We start from the raw sequence: 22,148 nt of genomic DNA on the forward strand, positions 1-22,148 counted from the left end.
GGGCTGACTTTAGAGGCCGGCAGTGGCTCCGGGAGAAGCTCAGCACGGTGATCAGCATGGAAACACTCTCAGAAATGGGTCCTTGACCCCTGGGGCATGAGCCTTGCAGGAGAATCCTTGTCAGTCTCCATCTCATTTGAATTCATCACTCTTCATGGCCACACCCTCAGGCAGGCCCTATTGAGGGAGAGAAGACAGAGCCAAAGGCCCCAGGACCTGAAGAGCAGAGACCTCAGGAGCTCTGCCTGGAGGAGGTGGCCTGCAGGGTGGGACAAGCACAGATTTCTGGAGTCTTATATGAAACTTAAATTCATCATTTCCTTGTGGAATGTCTTTGGGCAAGGTATTTATTTTCGATGCTTCACTTTCTAATTGCCATAGTGGGGATAATACCACCTACTCTGCAGTGTAATTGTGAAGGCTAGAGAGACCATAAATAAAAGTGACCTGCATGGCACGCAGTAACCACTTAGGGAATGCTAAGGACTGTGCCAGCCCAAAGACTTATCTCTCAGCAAATACACACGCGAAACTGGACTTCGCACTCCTTCTCCAACCACTCACTCTCTTCCCGGTGAGAACCTCTGAATAGAGCAAAATAATAAGAGCTGAAATAGTGAGATTTTCCCTTGTTCTAAGCACTATTATAAGTGCTTTAAATATGGTAAGTCTCCCGGAGAGATACTCTTATCTCTATAGACATGAAGCAAACAGAGGTTAGGTAACTTTTCCGAGCTCACACAGCTAATAATTGAGGAAGTGGGCTTTGAACCCCAGGAGTCTGGGTCTGTATACTCTGTGTCCTTATCATGAAACTGGGGCCAGCCAAGAGGTAGCACAATGGAATATACTTCTAGGAAACACAGGTTTGAAAATGAAGAATTCAATCATAATTCTAAAATATACTCAGAGTGCATCTCCTTTAAGTTATAATTCTTAAAAGAGAAAAAGCAAAACTGCATTTGAAACCTCAGTTTTCACAACACATTGCTCTTTTTTTGTTTGTTTTTGTTTTGATTTGGTTTTTTGGTTAATGGAAACGATTTCACTTCTTTGAAATGTGATACTGAGTTTGGTTGTTACATCTTCTATTTGGAAGAGTTCAAATTCATACCCCCAAACCCCTAAATCCAAGTTTCAGTTTCAAATCCTATGAAGTATTTTGGAAACATAATTATGATAGTTCCAGGCAAACTCATTTTATAATTCAATAGTGAATCAAGTCATTCTTTTGAGGTAGATGGGAGAAAAGGCCAGAGAAGACTTCTCTGAGCGGTGCTATGGCCGTATTATATATCTCTGTTGAAAGCTACACATTTTGTCTCAAAATGTAAAGTAGGTCTTTAAGCTCATCCTGTAGATTGTTGAGGATGTCAATGATTTTTTTAATAAAATGAGCCTTCTGGTATTTGGACACGTATTTGTTTTCCATTATAACTCCAGTCTAACTGTTGTCTGAGTTAGTACCAGCAGGAGGAGGTATGTGATAATGTAAAAAATATACCGAAAGCCCTGAAATAAAGAAAAGAGTTATACTACAGGAAATGAGAACAAACAAACAGGAAAATCTGTTGATAAGTAGAAATATCTATAGCGTTTCTCTGTCCTGTGAAGAAGTTTCTTTTTCCTACAGTGAACATTTCTTACATTAACAGTCTTTTCCTTCTAAAACACTTGGACATCTGTGTTACCTGATCTCATCCTGAGCATATTTTTAAATATTTGTGATTTACTTTTGTAATCAGACTATGGAAATAATAGCTCCTTCAGGAATTTTGTGTGGGAAAACTCAGTAAAGGTCTTGTTTGCTCTCTTTAACTGCCTTCCTGAGAGAAGATTGCATTTCTCTTGCTCTGCTCTGCAGTCCCCTGAATGAAGATTCCTCGTTCCATTTTGACGGAAGCGGCTATTCTGTCATGGAAAAGACCCTCCGGGCGACGGTGACACAGATAATCATGCTGTTTAATACCTTTTCCCCGAATGGGCTGCTTCTCTACCTCGCTTCAGATAACACCGTAAGAGGCCTTTATGGGGCACTAGGCCCTACTCTGTGTGTACATTTAGATGGCTGTGTGGACATTTACGTATAGTGATTGCTTCCTGAGTATATACTAGCTTGCAGTATATATATGTATATATATTATGTATATATATGCTATATTATTTCCCCCATTTTAAATAATTTATTATATTAATACAAGTTCATTGAAGAACCTTTGTAAAATACAGAATACAGAGTAGAAAATAGCCTTTGAGTCATTACCGATATCAATTAAGCGTTGATGTTTCAGTTTAAATAGTATAAATTATTCTATGTTCACTCTGACCACAGAGGCTTTATTTGAATTCCATCTGACAGGGTTTTTTGCACCTATTTTATCTCCTGTTTGGTGTAAGTCGGAATCAACTTGACAGGAGTGGGTTTGGTTTTGGTGTTTCACGCTACCATGAATTCTCAATGCTGGTGATTTCTGTCTCTCAGTCTTTTAGTTTTCTTATTTTGGGGACTGGCCCAAATGAAAGACACACAAAGAGATTCCAGTTCTCTTACTGAATTGTAGATTTTGGCAACAATGAATAGTGTTTTGTTTGTATATTTGAAATGGTCTAGAAAGCCTTCGTGGACATTTTTAGTTTCATAGCCTAGAACTCTGGCTGTTGGGCTGGGTCCAGTTTTCTCAGTTTGACTTTAGAAGGTGTCTGCCATCCTTATCTTGAAGGGAAAGGAAACCTTGTGATAAAGATGAGTCATGAGTAACAGTTTTCTCACCTTTACAGAAAGACTTCTTATCCATCGAGCTGGTCCAGGGCAGAGTTAAAGTCACAGTTGACCTGGGTTCAGGACCTCTTGCTCTTATTACGGACAGACGATATAACAACGGGACCTGGTACAAAATCGCCTTCCAGCGAAACCGAAGGCAAGGTGAGTGTGTAGATGGATAACCGAGATGTTGGCCTCCCTGCTAGAAAAAGAAATCTTTCTAAAATTAGCACTCTTTAGTCCACTTTCATTTCCTGAGTGATACTCTAATTGAAAGCCATTGTTGTCTTTGGGATACCAGGCAACAGGATTCTCGTTTTGCTGGAGGAATATTATAGTTCTACTTGTATATATTTCCAAGTGCTTTATTTAACTATAAAAGCCGAATTGGAATCAAGGATCAAATCCATTCTATTTTCATCTACACTCATACTACTGTCATTTAGCAGTATGTATTCTGGATTTATTGACTTTTATACAGAGAATTACATTTTTCCTTTGATAGTCAAGAGCATTAACTGGTCACATTTGGAGATTCTAAAATACTATGTCTTTGTAAATGAACTTTACTTGATAGACTTGCTCTAGAAAGGTCATAAAGTTGAGTTTCATTTTAATGTAGAAAGCGATTTTCATTTTCTTATCTATCCGTTTCTATCTCGTTTAGGACTCCTAGCAGTTATTGATGCCTATAACACCAGTTATAAAGAAACCAAACAAGGTGAAGCTCCAGGGGCATCTTCCGACCTCAATCGCCTAGATAAGGATCCAATTTACGTTGGTGGATTACCTAGTTCAAGAGTTATAAGGTATGATATTCCACTGCAGAAAATGTGTCCCTAATTACCAGCTTTTATTCAAAGTACTCTATACCATATAAACTGGGCAATAAAGCAAGCCTTATGCAGTCAAGCTAATATCTATTTACTGCCTTTTAGAACATCTGTTAATAGAAATTGTCACTGAGCAGTATTTGGAGACCCTCCTCTTAGCACTCATCGTCCTCCTCTCTGAACATGTTAGAGTAGTATAATCTCTTTAAAGGCAAAAAATTCATGCTTTCTGCAGACTTACCTGCATTCCCCCTTCACATGTATGTGAGAGTTGAAAGACCAGCTTTAGGAAGCTGCATGAAAGAAGGCAGAGAAGAGAGGCAATGGAATCCTTTTATAACAGTGATTTGTGTTCAGCCTTGTGAATTTAATAATGGGCATAAACTTTCTATGCCGCACTGTCCTCAAATTTGTAAATTTGGATTAGGCAAATTAAGCTCTAGTTTCCCACCATTAAAAAAAAAGTCATATGTGAAAGACTAGTTATCAAGGCCATTTTTTGTCAAGCAGATAGCTTCCAAAGAGTGGGATTGTCAAATGTCCAAGCTGGGTCACTCAGCTCAGTGGTTTTCAAATGTGTATCCATAGCAGGACCCCATCTTCAAACTGAGGATCTATGCAGAATCCTAATATGAGGTGCTCTAGTGCAGCTACTCCAATTGTTTTGGTTTAAATAGCCCAAGATGCAACACTTCCCACTTTTTCTTTGCCAGCAATATCTGAAAGTTCCAAGGACCATAGTTTATAACTATAGATTTAGTCACCCCCAGTCTTGAAAATGAATAAATTTAAGTCTCAGGGGAGCTGGTCACTTGCCAGGACTATAATCCTGTCTCCTAACCCTAAACCTAATCATAGATGTCATTCCGTGTGGTGGGAGCAGAGAGTTATTTCCATAGCCACAAGCTGTGTCATAGTTCACAGTTCACCTGATGCTCTCAGTTGGACATTGGGGAAAAGGACAGAAGCCCCTTTTCTAGGAAGACATTCCAGAATCATAGACTTTCATGCCAGAAGGGACTTGCATAAGCCAGCCTTCTCATTTGCAACGGGAAAAAAACTGAGATCCACAAAGGTTGGAGTTTGCCCCAAATCATGTATTTGTTTCATGGCTTACAGCTCATTGTTCAACACAGGAAAGAATGAGGTGTGACTCCAACAGCAAACTAGCAGATTTCACCAAGTACAATTGCTTCATTCAGGACAAAGTTCAGGAATATGCGGTGTGGACAACAGCCAGTGACTTCTCTACACATCCAATCCTAGGAAAAAATATGGCCTACCTTAACTCCAGGAACTGAATTTTGATCTATATGCTTTCCTTATGACCATGCACTGCTGTTCTTATAATTGGCCTGTGTTTTAATGAGTATATTTAAATTGCAATGATTACGAAATTTTCCCTTTTATAATATTAAACATGTTTTGTATAGATAAGCGTCTAAGTAGCCAGACTCACTAAATCTTGTCCCTTTCTCTGGTCCTAAGACAACTTTGTTTGACCTAAAGTCTCACCATCAATATTCTTCTTAGAGGCCTAGCATTTCTGCAGAATGACACACGGAAACAGATATTCCAAAATTATAGATTCATTGTTAACCCTCCTTTCAAAAATTCAGTTAAGGAGGCAGGGCCCAGATGGCAGACTAGTCAGATGCTTCCAGCGAACCCTCTTACAACAAAGACCCGAAAAAACAGATGAAACGATTATATTTATGACAAGCTAGGAGCTCTGAACATCAAAGGCAGAGTTAGAAAACAGACTGAGCGGCAGGGGACGGAGAGACAATTAAGAAGCAGAGAGGAGTTGCCAGACCTAAATTGCCAGGAACCATCAAGCACCACTCCCGGGAGTGACTGCAGTGGACTGGTGGTAGTGTTTGGCTGCAGTTTCTTCAGGGAGAAGCAGCCAGCCACACAGCCTACTGACATCTCCAGAACCGGAGAAGAACAGCGCTCTCAGCAAAAGTTTAATACTTGCGTATATTTTACTGTGCCCCCAGCACCCAAGCCAATTTCAGTGGCTGTTGATTTCCCTGGGCCTGACATGGGTCCTACTGTGTACCCTGAGCCATTCTCCTGGCCTTGGAGAAGGAATATATCCACAATTGGGGTAAAAGATAATCTGCCAGCTCCACTAATCTGGAGAGCTCAGGACAGAAGCGGCTCCTATCCAGGCATAAATGGTCTGTGGACTTCGAATACCTTTCCCCCCTGCATGGACCTCTGTGGGCCTATTTCAGAATAGGCTTTTATTGGCAGACTGCAATTGTTTTAGCTCTGTGATGGAAGTGTGGGTTTTTGATGTTTGACACCGCATTGCCTATTAAACAGGGTCCTCACCTACTGACATCAAGGGCCTAAGGACTGGTGGCTCCACTCATGTCACCCAGCCACCTGCAATAGGGTCCCAGGATAACTGGTACCTCCCAGTCCTTACAACCAAAAGCATTCGGTGCCCATGGTCCATCTGCAGAACCCACCCACCTGTGCACTCTAGGGAACACGGATGTGCTTTCCTCACAGACACACAGGGGACGATTCTCAGCCCCCTGCCTTTTTCAGAGCGTGACCCCCTACTGCAACCAGATACCTATACCTACACCAATCACCCTTGCCCCTCTAAGACTGTAGGACACGGCCTGTACCACACACTCATGACCAACTACCTGACACCTGAGTTAAATCCATACAAGAAAAGTGAATGGACTCCTAGACTGATACACCTGATAACAGCTCTAGCCATCTAATGACAGGACTTAGAGCTTCAAAGGCAAAAATAATCGAACTAGCTCACTCAAGCAACCTATTTGGGCATATCAAAACAAAACAAAGCAAGAAGATAGGACACAGTAAGCAAACATAAAATAAACTAATACATTAACTTATACATGGCTCAGAAACAACAGTCAATATCAAATCACATAAAGAAGTGGACATGATCACTTCAATAAGCTCTCAAACCATCAGGAACGAGATAAGGAAGGAGATCACAGAATATGCAGAACAAGCCAAGGAACACACTGATAAAGCAGTTGAAGAAATTAAAAAGGTTATTCAAGAACATAACAAAAAATTTAATAAGCTGCAAGAATTCATAGAGAGACAGCAATCAGAAATCCAGAAGATTAACAATCAAATTACAGAATTAGACAACTCAATAGAAAGTCAGAGGAGCAGAACTGAGAAAGTGGAAGGCAGAATTGGAGAGATTGAGGATAAAGCACTAGCACCAATATATTTTAAGAAAAATCAGATAGAAGAATTAAAAAAAAAAAAATGAAGAAACCTTAAGAATCATGTGGGAATCTATCAAGAGAAATAACCTACGAGTGATTGGAGTACCAGAACAGGGAGGGATAGCAGAAAATACAGAAAGAATTTTTGAACTTTTGTTGGCAGAAATCTTCCCTGATATCACAAAAGATGAAAGATATCTATCCAACATGCTCATCAAACTACAGATAAGGTAGATGTTAAAAGAAAGTCACCAAGACATACTATAATCAAACTTGCCAAAACCAAAGATAAAGAGGGAATTTTAAGAACAGCTAGGGAAAAATGAAAAGTCACCTACAAAGGAGAGTCAATAAGAATAATCAATGGGATGACTTATCTAAAGCATTGAAGGAAAAAAATTGCCACACAAGAATCATATATCCAGCAAAACTGTCTCTCAAATACAAAGGGGAAACTAGGACATTTCCAGATAAACAGAAGTTTAAGGAATTTGTAAAAACCAAACAAAAACTACAAGAAATACTAAAGGGAGTTCTCTAGTTAGCGAATCAATAATATCAGCTGTCAACCCAAGACTAGAGCACTGGACAGAGCAATCACATGTCAACCCAGACAGGGAGATCACAAAAATAAATCAAGATTAAAAAATGGTCAAAACAGAGAAACAGTGATGTCATTATGTAAAATAAAACAATAAAGAGGGACTAAGAAATGTAGTCATAGATCTTTCATATCGAGAGGAAGACAAGGCAATATAAAGAAATAAAAGTTAGGTTTAAATATAGAAAAATAGGGATAAATATTAAGGCACAAAGGATACTAACAATCCTACTCATCAAAATAAAATACAAGAAAAAATAAAGACTCAGCAGAAACAAAATCAACAACAACGAATAAGAGGAAAGGCCAATATATAAAGATAAACTACTCAGCACAAAAAATTAAGTGGGGAAAAAGAAACTGTCAACAACACACAAAAAAAGACATCAAAATGACCACTAAACTCATACCTGTGCATAATTACACTGAATGTAAATGGACTAAATGCACCAATGAAGAGACAGAGTGGCAGAATGGATAAAAAAAACATGATCCGTCTATATGGTGCCTATAAGGGACATATTTCAGATTTAGAGACACAAAAAAACTGAAACTCAAAGGATGGAAAAAACTATATCAAGCAAACAACAATCAAAAAAGAGCAGGAGTGGCAATATTAATTTCTGACAAAGTAGATTTTAAAGTTAAATCCACAACAGAGAATAAGGAAGGATACTATATAATGATTAAAGGGACAATATACCAAAAGGATATAACCATATTAAATATTTATGCTCCCAGTGACAGGGCTTCAAGATACATAAAACAAACTCTAACAGCATTAAAAAGTGAGATAGGCAGCTCCACAATTATAGTAGGAGACTTCAACACACCACTTTTGGTGAAGGAGAGAACATCCAGAAAGAAGCTCAATAAAGACATGGAAGATCTAAATGCTACAAGCAACCAACATGACCTCACAGACATATACAGAACACTCCACCCAACAGCAGCCAAGTTTTCCAAAGCACATGTAACTTTCTCTAGAATAGACCACATATTAGGTCATAAAGCAAGCCTTAGCAGAATCCAAAACATCGAAATATTACAAAGCATCTTCTCTGACCATAAGGCCATAAAAGTAGAAATCAATAACAGCAAAAGCAGAGAAAAGAAATCAGACACTTGGAAACTGAACAATACCCTGCTCAAAACAGACTGGGTTATAGAAGACATCAAGGATGCAATGAACAAATTCTTAGAATCCAATGAAAATGAAAACACTTCCTATCAGGACCTCTGGGACACAGCTAAAGCAGTACTCAGAGATCAATTTATATCAATATAAGCACACATCCAAAAAGAAGAAAGGGCCAAAATCAATGAATTATCCCTACAACTTGAACAAATACAAAAAGAGCTACAAAAGAAACCCTCAGGCACCAGAAGAAAGCAAATAATAAAAATTAGAGTAGAATTAAATGAAATAGAGAACAGAAAAACAATTGAAAGAATTAACAAGACCAAAAGCTGGTTCTTTGAAAAAAATTAACAAAATTGATAAACCGTTGGCCAAACTGACAAAAGAAAAACAGGAGAGGAAGCAAATAACCCGAATAAGAAATGAGATGGATGATATTACAACAGACCCAACTGAAATCAAAAGAATCATATCAGATTACTATGAAAAATTGTTCTGTAACAAATTTCAAAATTAGAAGAAATGGATGAATTCCTAGAAACACACGACCTACCTTAACTAACACAGACAGAGTTAGAACAACTAAATAGATCGATAATGAAAGAAGAGATAGAAAAGGTAATCAAAAAACTCCCAACAACAACAACAACAAAAGCCCTGGCCCAGAAGGCTTCACTGCAGAGTTCCACCAAACTTTCAGAGAAGAGTTAACACCACTACTACTAAAGGTATTTCAGAGCATAGAAAAGGATGGAATACTCCCAAACTCATTCTGCGAAGCCAGCATATCCCTGATACCAAAACCAGGTAAAAACACCACAAAAAAGAAAATTACAGACCTAGATCCCTCATAAACTTAGATGCAAAAATTCTCAACAAAATTCTAGCCAATAGAGTTCAAAAACGTATCCAAAAAAAAATAAAATTCACCATGACCAAGTGGGATTCATACCAGGTATGCAGAGATGGTTCAACATTAGAAAAACAGTATGTAATCCATCATATAAATGAAACAAAAGACAAGAACCACATGATCTTATCAAATGATGCAGAAAAGACATTTGACAAAGTTCAGCACTCATTCTTGATACAAACTGTTAGCAAAATAGGAATAGAAGGAAAATCCCTCAACATAATAAACGGCAATTACACAAAGCCAACAGCCAACATCATCCTAAATTGAGAGAGTCTGAAAGCATTCCACTTGAGATCAGGAACCAGACAAGGATGTCCTTTACCACCACTCTTATTCAACATTCTGCTGGAGGTCCTAGCCAGAGCAGTTAGACTAGATGAAGAAATAAAGGGCATTCAGATCGGTAAGGAAGAAGTATCTCTATTTGCAGATGACATGATCTTATAGACAGAAAGCCCTAAAGAATCCTCAAGAAAACTACTGAAACTAATAGAAGAGTTCAGCAGAGTATCAGGAAACAAGATAAACATATAAAAATCAGTTGGCAGCATCCTGAGGCAGAGCCAAGATGGCAGAATAGACAGACACTTCCAGCAAGCCCTCTTTACAACAAAGACCTGAAAAAATAAGTGAAACAAGTATATTTATGACAAGCTAGGAGCCCTGAACATCAAAGGCAAGCTTAGAAAATGAACTGGGGGCAAGGGGAGGAAGAGATGATTCAGAAGTAGAGAGGAGTTACCAGACCTGAATCACAGGAAGCCCTAAGGCACCATTCCTGGTAGCGGCATCAGGTTGGTACTAGCGTTTGGCCGCAGTTTCCTCAGGGAGAACCAGCTAGCCACACAGCCTACTCACATCTCTGGAACCAGAGAAGAACGGCACTCTTGGCAAAAGCTAAGTACTTGTGTGTGTTTTACCGTACCCCACTGCTCCCAAGCTGGCTTCAGCGGCTGACTCCACAGGGCTTGTGATAAACCCTATTGAGTGCCTAGAGCCATCCTCCCGGCCTGGGAGAAGGAATAAATTTGCAATTGGGGCAAAAGATAATTTGCCAGCTCCACTAACCAGGGGAGCTCAGGACAGAAGCAGCTCCTGTCCAGGCATAAACGGTCCATGGACTTTGAGTACCTTTCCCCTCTGCATGGATCTGTGTGGGACTGTTTCAGGAGAATAGGCCCTTGTTGGCAGACTCCAACCGTTTCAGTTGTGCGATGGAGAGGTGGATGTTTGATGTTTGACATTGCTTTGCCTATTAAACAGAGTCCTCACCTACCCACATCAGGGGCCTAAGGACTGGTGGCTCCACTCAGGTCACCCAGCCACCTGCAACAGTAGTCCAAAGATAACTGGTACCTCCCAGTCCTTACAACCAAAAACACTGGGTACCCATGGTCCCTCTGCAGAACCCACCCACCTGTACACTCTAGGGAACAGGGACATGCTTTCATCAGAGACATGTGGGGCACAATTCTCAGCCCCTGCCTTGTTCAGAGTGTGATCCCTGGCTGCAACCAGATATCTGTACCTACACCAATCACCCCTGCCCCTCTAAGACTATAGGACAGCACCTGTACCACACACTTGATGGTCAGCTACCTGGACACCTGAGCTGAATTTGTACAAGAAAAGTGAATGGACTCCTAGATTGAAATACCTGATAACAGCTCTAGCCATTTGGGGACACGACATCAGAGCTCCCAAGATGAAAATAATCAAGCTAGCTCACTCAAGCAACCCATTTTGGCATATCAAAACAAAACAAAGCAAGAAGCTATGACACAGTAAGCAAACATAAAATAAACTAATACAATAACTTATACATGGCTCGGAGACAACACTGGATATCAAGTCACATAAAGAAACAGACCGTGATCACCTCAACAAGCTCTCAAAACAAAGAATCCAGGGATCTTCTAGACAAAAGTGCCTTCCTGGAATTACCAGAGGCAGAATACAAAAGATTAATACACAGAACCCTTCAAGACATCAGGAAGGAAATGAGGCAATACACAGAACAAGCCAAGGAACACACAGATAAAGCAACTGAAGAAATTAGAAAGATTATTCAGGAACATAATGAAAAAATGTAATGAGCTGGAAAAATCCATAGACAGACAGCAATCAGAAATTCAGAAGATTAACAATAAAATTACAGAATTAGACAACTCAACAGAAAGTCAGAGGAGCAGAACTGAGCAAGTAAAAAAAAAAAAGAATTTCTGAACTTGAAGATAAATCACTTGGCTCTAATATATTTGAAGAAAAATCAGATAAAAGAATTTAAAAAAACAAAGAAACCTTAACAATTGTGTGGGATTTGATCGAGAGAAATAACCTACGAGTAATTGGAGTACCAGAACAGGGAGGGATAACAGAAAATACAGAGAGAATTGTTGAAGATTTGTCGGCAGAAAACTTCCCTGATATCATGAAAGATGAGAAGACATCTATCCAAGATGCTCATCTAACACCACATAAGGTAGATGTTGAAAGACATATTATAATCAAACTTGCCAAAACCAAAGATAAAGAGAGAATTATAAGAGCAGCGAGGGATAAACAAAAAGTCACCTACAAAGGAGAGTCAATAAGAATAAGCTCAGACTACTCAACAGAAACCATTCAGGCAAGAAGACAATGGGATGACTTATATAAAGCCTCGTAGGAAAAAAATTGCCAACCAAGAATCATATATCCAGCAAAACTGTCTCGCAAATATGAAGGTGAAATTAGGACACTTCCATATAAACAGAAGTTTAGGGAATTTTTAAAAACCAAACCAAAACTACAAGAAATCCTAAAGGGAGTTCCTTGGTTAGAAAATCAATAATATCAGGTATCAACCCAAGACGAGAACATGGGGCTGAACAATGAGAAGTCAACCCAGACAGGAAAACCAAAAAAATAAATCAAGATGAAAAAAAAAAACAGTCAAAAGAGGGTAACAACAATGTTATTATGTAAAAGAAGAAACAATATTAAAACAATAAAGAGGGTCTAAGAAATGGAGTCATAGATCTCCCATATGGAGAGGAATATAAAGCGATACAAAGAAATAAAAGTTAGATTTAAATTTAGAAAAATAGGGGTAAATAATAAGGTGACCACAAAGGAGACAAACTATCCTACACATCAAAATAAAATACAAGAAAAAAATAGAGACTCAGCAGAAACAAAATCAACAAAAACAACAACAAATATGAGGAAAGGACAATATATAATCTACTCAGCACATAAAATTAAGTGGGAAAAAAGCTGTCAACAACACACAAGAAAAGACATCAAAATGATAGCACTGAATTCATACCTATCCATAATTACACTGAATGTAAATGGACTAAATACACCAATAAAGAGAGTGGCAGAATGGATTAAAAAACATGATCCGTCTATATGCTGCCTACAAGAGACACACCTTAGACTTAGAGACACAAACTAAAACTCAAAGGATGGAAAAAAATATGTCAAGCAAAAATCAGTTGGATTCCTCTACACCAACAAAAAGAACATCAAAGAGGAAATCACCAAACCAATACCATTGACAGTAGCCCCCAAGAAAATAAAATACTTAGGAATAAATCTCACCAGAGACATAAAAGACCTATACAAAGAAAACTACAAGACACTACGGCAAGAAACCAAAAGAGACCTACATAAGTGGAAAAACATACCTTGCTCATGGATAGGAAGACTTAACATTGTAAACATGTCTATTTTGCCAAAAGCCATCTGTAGATACAATGCAATTTCGATCCAAATCCAATGACATTTTTTAATGAGATGGAGAAACAAATCACCAACCTCATATGGAAGGGAAAGATACCCTGGATAACTAAAGCATTATTGAAAAAGAACAAAGTGGCAGGCCTCACTCTACCTGATTTTAGAACCTATTATACTGCCACCATAGTCAAAACAGCCTGGTACTGGTACAACAGATACACAGACCAATGCAACAGAATTGAAAATCCAGACATAAATCCATCCACTTATGAGCAGCTGATATTTCACAAAGGCCCAAAGTCAGTTACTGCATATCCATCTGCAAAAAAATGAAACAAGACCCATACCTCACACCATGTGCAAAAAGTAACTCAAAATGGACCAAAGATCTAAATATAAAATCTAAAACGATAAAGATCATAGAAGAAAAAATAGGGACAACACTAGGAGCCCTAATAAATGGCATAAACAGTACACAAAACATTACTAACAATGCAGAAGAGAAACTAGGTAACTGGGAGCTCCTAAAAATCAAACACCTATGCTCATCCAAAAACTTCACCAAAAGCGTAAAAAGATTACCTATAGACTGGGGAAGTTCTTAGCTATGACATTTCCGATCAGCGACTGTCTAAAATCTGCATGATACTGTAAAAACTCAACTACAAAAAGACAAATAACCCAATTAAAAGATGGGCAAAGGATATGAACAGGCAGTTCACTAAAGAAGACATTCAGGTAGCTAACAGATACATGAGGAAATGCTCATGATCATTAGCCATTACCTGGTAAAAACCCAGTTCTGTCCAGTCGGTTCCGACTCATTAGCCATTAGAGAAATGCAAATCAAAACTACAATGAGATTCTGTCTCACTCCAACAAGGCTGGCATTAATCCAAAAAGCACAGAACAGTAAATGTTGGAGAGGTCATGGACAGACTGGAACACTTATACACTGCTGGTGGGAATGTAAAATGGTACAACCACTTTGGAAATCAATTTGATGATTCCTTAAAAAGCTAGAAATAGAAATACCATACAATCCAGAAATCCCACTCCTTGGAATATATTCCTGAGAAATAAGAGCCTTTACAGGAACAGATATATGCATACTCATGTTCACTGCAGTACTCTTTACAATAGCGAGAAGATGGAAACAGCCAAGATGCCTGTCATCTTGATGAATGGATGAATGGATAAATAAAGTATGGTATATTCACACAATGGAATACTATGCATCAATAAAGAACAATGATGAATCTGTGAAATATTTCATAACATGGAGGAATATGGAAGGCTTTATGCTGAGTGAAATCAGTCAGTTGTAAAGGGACAAATATTGTAGGAGACCACTATTATAAGAACTCGAAAAATAGTTTAAACAGAGAAGAAAATATTTCTTTGATGGTTGCGAGAGTGGGAAGGGAGATAGGGAGAGGGATATTCACTAATTAGATAGGAGACAAGAACTATTTTAGGTGACAGGAAAGACAACACACAATACTGGGGAGGTCAGCACAACTGGACTAAACCAAAAGCAAAGAAGTTTCCTGAATAAACTGAACGCTTCTAAGGCCAGCGTAGCAGGGCCAGGGGTTTGGTGACCATGGTTTCAGGGGACATTTAAGTCAATTGGTATAATAAAATCTATTAAGAAAACATTCTGCATCCCACTTTGAAGAGTGGTGTCTGGGGTCTTAAACACTAACAAGAAGCCATCTAAGATGCATTAATTGGTCTCAACCCACCTGGAGCAAAGGAGAATGAAGACACAAGGTAATTATGAGCCCAAGAGACAGAAAAGGCCACATAAACCAGAGACTACATCAGCCTGAGACCAGAAGAGCTAGATGGTGCCTGGCTACAACCCATGACTGCCCTGACAGGGAACACAACAGAGAGCCCCTGAGGGAGCAGGAGAGCAGTGGGATGTAGACCTCAAATTCTCTTAAAAAGACCAGACTTAATGGTCTGCCTGAGACTAGAAGGACCCCGGAGGCCATGGTCCCCAGACCTTCTGTTAGCCCAGCACAGGAACCATTCCCAAAGCCAACTCTTCAGACAGGGATTGGACTGGACTATGGAATAGAAAATGGTACTGGTGAAGAGTGAGCTTCTTGGATCAAGTAGACACATGAGCTATGTGGGCAGCTCCTGTGTGGAGAGGAGATGAGAGGGCAAAAGGGATCAGAAGCTGGCCGAGAGTGGAGCAAAGGAGTGTGCTGTCTCATTAGAGGGAGAGCAACTAGGAGTATATAACCCATTGTCATTGAGTGAATTCTGACTCATAGAGACCCTATAGGATGGAGTAAAACTGCCACATAGAGCTTCCATGGAATGCCTGATGGATTTGAACTGCCAACCTTTTGTTTAGCAGCCATAGCACTTAAGCACCATGCCATCAGGGTTTCCAGGAGTATATAGCAAGGTGTATATAAATTTTTGTATGAGAGACTGACTTGATTTGTAAACTTTCACTTAAAGCACAATCAAAAAAAATTTTTTAATGGAGTTAAAAAAATCAAATTTCCTTATTGTTCTTATGTCCTTCTCTTCAGGAAAGGCCTCACCAGCAGAAGCTATGTGGGCTGTATCAAAAACTTAGAAATATCTAGATCGACCTTTGATTTGCTCAGAAATTCCTATGGAGTGAGAAAAGGCTGTGCACTGGAGGTATGAAGCCTCTTATTAAGAGTGGAACGAGTTCCTATAAATGCCCCATGATTTATCAACTTAATAACAAAGTAGAAACCAGTGGGGGAGAGAAAAAAGAAAAGATGGGTGAAACAGGCAGTAACCCATTATGGGAGGCTAAATACCCATGGGGAGTTAATGGGATTTCTCATCTCCTTTGTGACCAGCCTATCCGAAGTGTTAGCTTCTTGAAAGGCGGCTACATTGAGTTGCCACCCAAGTCTTTGTCACCAGAATCGACCTTGTTGGCAACATTTGCCACCAAGAACAGCAGTGGCCTCATCATGACTGGCCTTGGCGAGGACCTAGAAAAGCAGAGCCGATGGCAGGCACATGTGGTGAGTAGCTCAAGGGCTGGCCAGCCACTGGCTCAGGGAGGAAATGACTCCTGGAAATGCCAAGGGGAAAATTACTTAGTCATCACATTTATGGTAGCTGTGTTCCAAGTTGTTTCTGGGTATGCATTTTCAGTAAGTAAAAGTTACTGTTGCTGCACACCTTTCCCTTGTGAATCAGTGATCTCTTTGTATCATATAATGCATCTGCCTTGTGTAGATACTGAGAAAAAGCATTTGCTGTCTACCCCTAATTTTTTTAAAAACGCATTTAGATAGCATTGCTGAGTTCTTCTGCATTTTCTGCCTATTACTCTTTATCCTGAGGCTGAAACACAAGTCCTTAGGTTTGATAGAGTTCTTTAGTATACTGCTCCACGAAGCTGGATTTTCTTTATTTATTATAGGACTGAAAGGAGCAGAAAGAGAAATGAGGCCTTTGACAAGAACAGCGGACCAGCAGTAGGAGAGGAGAGAGCTGATAATGTTTTTCCGTGTTTATATTTCATTTCAGCAGCATAGGGCCATTTACCAGCCTCACCCCCTAAACTTGCATGGATCAGGAAATTTGAATGTACTTTACAGAATGCTAATGTATTGTTTTAAGGAAGTACAAATCGTGCAGCTAACATTTGCAGAGGACTATCATCTATCAGGCGCTCCTTGGAAGTTCTATGGGCGGTTCTACTCTGTCCTATAGGGTTGCTGGGAGTTGGAATCCACTCAACAACAACAGGTTTGGTTTGGTTTTTTTGGTATCATCTACCCTGCAAGATCCTTCCCAGACATTATTTCCATACAATTATATTTTTGAGGAAGAAACAGGGTCAGAGGGCCTGCTTTACCTCCCCAAGGTCACACAGCTGTTATGGGTCAGAGCTAGGTCCACAGGCCCCAAAAACCTCAAGACCCACTTGGTAAAAAGGGCAACGATGACCAAGATTGGTTTGTGGACCCCACTAAATCTTTGTTTTTGCTTGTTTCTTTTATTATTGAGGTGAAATTTACATAACATAAAGCTAACCATTTTAAAGTGAACAGTGCAGTTGCACTTAGTACGTTGGCACTGTTGTGCAGCCACAGCCTGTCTACTTCCAGAACATTTTCGCCACTCCTCATGGAGCCCCGGTGGCGCAGTGGGTAAAGAGCTCAGCTGCTAGCCAAAAGATCAGCAGTTCAAATCCACCAGCTGCTCTTTGGAAACCCTATGGGGCAGTCCTACTCTGTCCTATAGGGTCGCTACATCTCTGGGACCATAATGTAGCAATAAATATATATATGAAGACTATGCAGAAATGGGAATCTTTGGTATGTTTAATTAGTGATGATAAAAAAAAAAAAATTTTTTTTTTTTATAGCGGAATACAAATCATATAAACATTAGAAAGTAGTATACAAAACTTCAAATATGCTAGATGATGAGATTCTTAAGCAATTGCTTACATGGTGTGAATATTCCCACATTGTCTTTATATGATGATAATTCTTTAAACCATGTAGTAATGGATTTTCTGTGGGAAATTCTCTAACATGAAACCTTCCCAGCCCTTCTTTGCCATCATGCTGATTGAAGGCCACATTGAAGTGCACGTTAATTCTGGGGACGGAACAAGCCTGAGACGAGCTCTCCTGCATTCTCCTACGGGCACTTACGGTGATGGGCGAGAGCACTCCATCTCCCTGATTAGGAGTAGAAGGTACTGACTGCGTGGCCGGGTGTGGGGACATTGGTGTGATGGTGGTACGGTTACCTCAGGAACCTTTTCCCCTTAAGAACCTATGGATCTTCCGTGCTGATGTAATTTGGATAATTACTATGATATCTGTAGCATTCAAGGTTTTTCTTTAGTGTTCAAAGTTTCTATAGTTTCAAAATAATTCTAGAACCTTTTTAGAACACATTCTTGGAAATCAAGTTCATCTGTTTTTAATATTTGTAGAATTTTCATAATTGAACCACCTTAACCCTGCCCTTTTCTGGAGCCCATATAAACTATCTTTGTATTATATAATTCTGTGACGTCAGTATTATGTCAAGATTCCTGTATATTTCCCTTCAAAACTGTAGAAGTGTTTTTATAAGCATACTGGACATTGTGTCGTTTAGGTAAACAGGTAAGAGGATAATTGTTGTTTTTCTTATTAGTTGCTGTCGATCCAATTCCAGTTCATGGTGACTCACCTCCCCAAAAAAGCAACCAAATTCCATGATACTTAATAACATTCTTTTCATTTCTGGAGACTGTTTACTTGTAAATTTTAATTTTCCAGATTCAGCTTTTTATTCGCACACAATGTCACGTTAAAGTTTATCTTCAGGAAGGTTTTATTATTCAGGAAGAACTTACCGGAGCTGGGTATTAAAATGTAGTTATCGCTTCATTATATTATAAAGTTTTCTTTTATTTTCTCCTTTGACCTTTTAGAATTATCACTGTCCAGCTGGATGAGACCAGCCCTGTAGAAATGAGGCTGGGCCCATTAGCAGAAAGCAGGACAATAAACGTGTCCAACCTGTACGTAGGGGGCATTCCGGAGAGTGAGGTGGCTCCTGTGCTGAAAATGCGGCAGTCCTTCCACGGCTGCGTCGGAAGCCTGATCTTTGACATGGAGTAAGTTCAACCATGTTCTCAGCACGAGTGTGCGCTTTCCGATCTCACAATGGTGAGCTCTAACACTAATCCGCAATCTAATTTTGCTCTTTGAGAGAGTTCCTGAATAACAAGTGAACCCCGTTGTTCCATCAGGTGAATTTTATTGGATTATAACAATGAACTGGTCTAACTATCATACTTAAAAAGAAAAAGAAAGCCTTGAACATTAGTTCACAGAATTGTCAATCAGTACCAGAGGCTAAAGTACATTTTGACATTTAAAAAGAATGTAGAGATTGTGTGATGCAAGTTTCTTCTGTCTTGAGTTCATTACCTTAAAGAAGCCTTTACACCTGGCCTACTTGCAGTTTCAGATTAGTAATGGTTTCCCCTAAAAACATTACTGTATGACTGAGAAGGGGAGTCTCCCTCCCTGTGTGGCACAGCTGACCTGGAGAACCCTGAGTAGTACTCTGTCAGGAGGAAGGTTGACATGTGCCCACGGGCTCTTCATTCCTTCTGGCTCCCCCTCCACCTTGCTGTCAGCATGTTGATGGGACAGAGCTGTGCCCTGACTGGAATCTGCCAGGAGAAGCCAAATGGGCACTGAGCATCTGGAGACTGAGGTCCCCCTCCTGGCTAGGCCGCTAACTTGTCTTGTGACTGTGACCAAGCGCTTGAATCTCTCGTGGACTCAGTATCCTTTCTTGCAAAATTACCTCTTCGGAATCCTTGAAATTTGCCATAATAAAATGTTACATTGGCATTCAAGAGTATGATAACATTGGAGGCTTGGCTAATTTATTTATAGAGTTGATATAATGTATTTAGCCCCCAATTGTCTGTTCATGGATTAATTAATTGATTAGGTATCCTTATGCTCCTGAAAGCCGTGAGACTGGGAACTTTAGGGGCAGAAACTTTTCTGTGCTGTTCACAGCCCTGTCCTTGGTTCAAAGCACTGCATATTCAGAAAGTACCCAACAGAGTATGTGCAGGCACTGAACATGTTACCAGGGCTGCAAAGCAAAGGACTTACAACACATGTAGCTCGTGCTCAGGGAGAAGGGAAACCTGTAATCAAGAAATCACAGTGTTTCATAGAGACACTGCTGCACGGTGTTGTAGGAACCAGAGATGGTATCTGTCCCCAAGGCAGCCCAGCCAAGGCTGTAGGAGGCGGGAACAGCTTTCCACGGATGCTCAGGGATTTGCCAGGTGGAAGGCACTGGGATAGCCAGAAAGGTTTTGGGGTAGGTTGCCATTTCAGTCAGAAGGATCAAACAAGAGGACATAGAGGATGATATATGTGGACTCTTAGTCACTGTGAAAGAGGGTCAGTTTAGTTACTATGATGCTGTTGGTCATTGTCCAGTCAGCTTCAACACGTGGTGACCCCACGTACAGGAAAACAAAACGTCACCATCTTCATGATCACTGGTATGCACGAGTCCATTGTTGCAGCCACTGTGTATTTTGAGTGCCTTCCAACCTAGGCGGCTCATCTTCCAGCACTGTATCAGGCAATATTCTATTGTGATCCATAGGGTTTTCTTTGGCTAAATTTCAGAAGTAGATCACCAGGCCTAGACTGTCTTAGTCTGGAAGCACCACTGAAACCTGTCCACCGTGAGTGATCCTACTGGTATTTGAAATACCAATGGCATAGCTTCTAACATCATAGCAATATGCAAGCCACATGGTACAACAAACTGACAAATGGGTGATGGTTAATTACTATAAAAGTCATAATATTGATAATACATTAATAGTTTTAATGGATTTTAATTGTTCAGCAATCAAATGACATTGGTTCATGTATTAGTTTGTCATAGCTTAATTAATTTTGAAAACACTTCCTTGTTTGTATCTAGACTTCTAGACTTCACTAGTGCAGTTGGCTATGAACAAGTGGACTGGGACACCTGCTTACTTTCAGAAATGCCTAAACTGGCTCATCAAGGAGAGGACCCCGAGCTTCTGCTAGAACCTCAATCTCTACCCAGTCCGGTAGGAGTGGTCTTCTTTCACTATATCAGCCGAGACTAGTCAGAAGAAAAGAGCCCACACCGGAGGAAATTACAATGGGGAACTGGTTACAACGGTGTTGGAAATGTTGGCAAAGCCAACTGGACCAATGAGGCCCAGGGAGGAGATGGTGTCACCAGAGCCTAGGAACCAGGGCTGCCCAGAGGGAGCTGAGTCCATGCAGAGAGGGTCACTGGGTGGGAACTGAAACCTCGAAGAAGACAGGCTCTGCTAGGGAGCTTACCTGAAGTGGAAAGAGGGAGAGAAATACTCCGGCACCTTTCCCGCACCTCTTTCCAATGCCTTTAATTGGCAGAACCTGGCTAGAAACCATTTTCAAAGAAGCCTGGGAAATGTGGTTTGCAGGGAGGGATCATCCCCTTATGATAAAAAGCAAGTCAGGGAAAGGGTGGGGAATGTTGTCTGAGCAAACTGAAAGATAACGCTGCCCAGGATTAAGGACTGCAGGTAACCACCAGCCACCATGACTTGGTTACCACATAACAAGCTTTTTGATAGAGTTTCTGTAAAGACTCCCTCTCACTTTAGATTCAGTCAGAAGAATACAAAAATATTAGACCTTGTACATATTATTGTTGCCTTCAAAAACCGAAAGATTTGATTATATAGGAAAAGCCAGTTTTGACCAAATTTTTTTTTAATAATTCATTTATTTACTTATGATTTTGTGGTTGAGAGCACACACAGCAGAACACACACCAGTTCAGCAGCTTCCACATTTACAATTCAGTGACATTGATCACATTCTTTGATTGTGCAACCTTTCTCACCCTCCTTTTCTGAGTGGTTCCTCCCCCATCAACATAAACTCACTGCCTCCTAAGTTTCCTATCTAATCTTTCGAGTTGCTGTTGTCAATTTTATCCCATATAGATAGTTCTTAAGGCAGACACTCTTTACTAGTTAAGCTAAACTATTGTTTGGTTTTAAGATTTCAGGGGATATTTTTGGTTTAAGGTTTAATAGTTTCGGGGATTCATCCAGCCTCTATGGTTCCAGAAAGTCTGGATTCCATGAGAACTTGAAATTCTGTTCTGCATTTCTCCCCTTTTGATAAGGATTGTTCTATAGAATCTTTGATTAAAATATTCAGTAATGATAGCCAGGTATCATCTAGTTCTTCTGGTCTTATGGCAGATCTATATACAACAATGACAAAATTAAAAAAAAGTAGACACTGAGGCTGCTCATGTACAATCAAACACCTCATGGGCTTTGGTTTAGGGTCATGGGTTCATGGGACATCCCAGTTATTTGGC

The 22,148-nt window shown here is 39.9% G+C and overlaps 1 protein-coding gene across 1 annotated transcript in view; it reads left to right on the top strand.

Annotated features, from left to right (window-relative positions):
* LAMA1 (laminin subunit alpha 1) overlaps positions 1-22,148 on the top strand; it is a 194,307-nt gene that overhangs the window by 152,942 nt on the left and 19,217 nt on the right. The window contains exons 49-56 of the mRNA XM_049901444.1: positions 1,865-2,015; positions 2,779-2,923; positions 3,429-3,570; positions 15,776-15,890; positions 16,079-16,249; positions 17,792-17,943; positions 18,673-18,858; positions 20,715-20,850. Coding sequence (XP_049757401.1) covers positions 1,865-2,015; positions 2,779-2,923; positions 3,429-3,570; positions 15,776-15,890; positions 16,079-16,249; positions 17,792-17,943; positions 18,673-18,858; positions 20,715-20,850 — 1,198 coding nt within the window. The remainder of the gene's footprint in view (positions 1-1,864; positions 2,016-2,778; positions 2,924-3,428; positions 3,571-15,775; positions 15,891-16,078; positions 16,250-17,791; positions 17,944-18,672; positions 18,859-20,714; positions 20,851-22,148) is intronic.

The sequence above is a fragment of the Elephas maximus genome, chromosome 11, assembly GCF_024166365.1.
Source record: "Elephas maximus indicus isolate mEleMax1 chromosome 11, mEleMax1 primary haplotype, whole genome shotgun sequence".
Lineage (NCBI taxonomy): Eukaryota > Metazoa > Chordata > Mammalia > Proboscidea > Elephantidae > Elephas > Elephas maximus.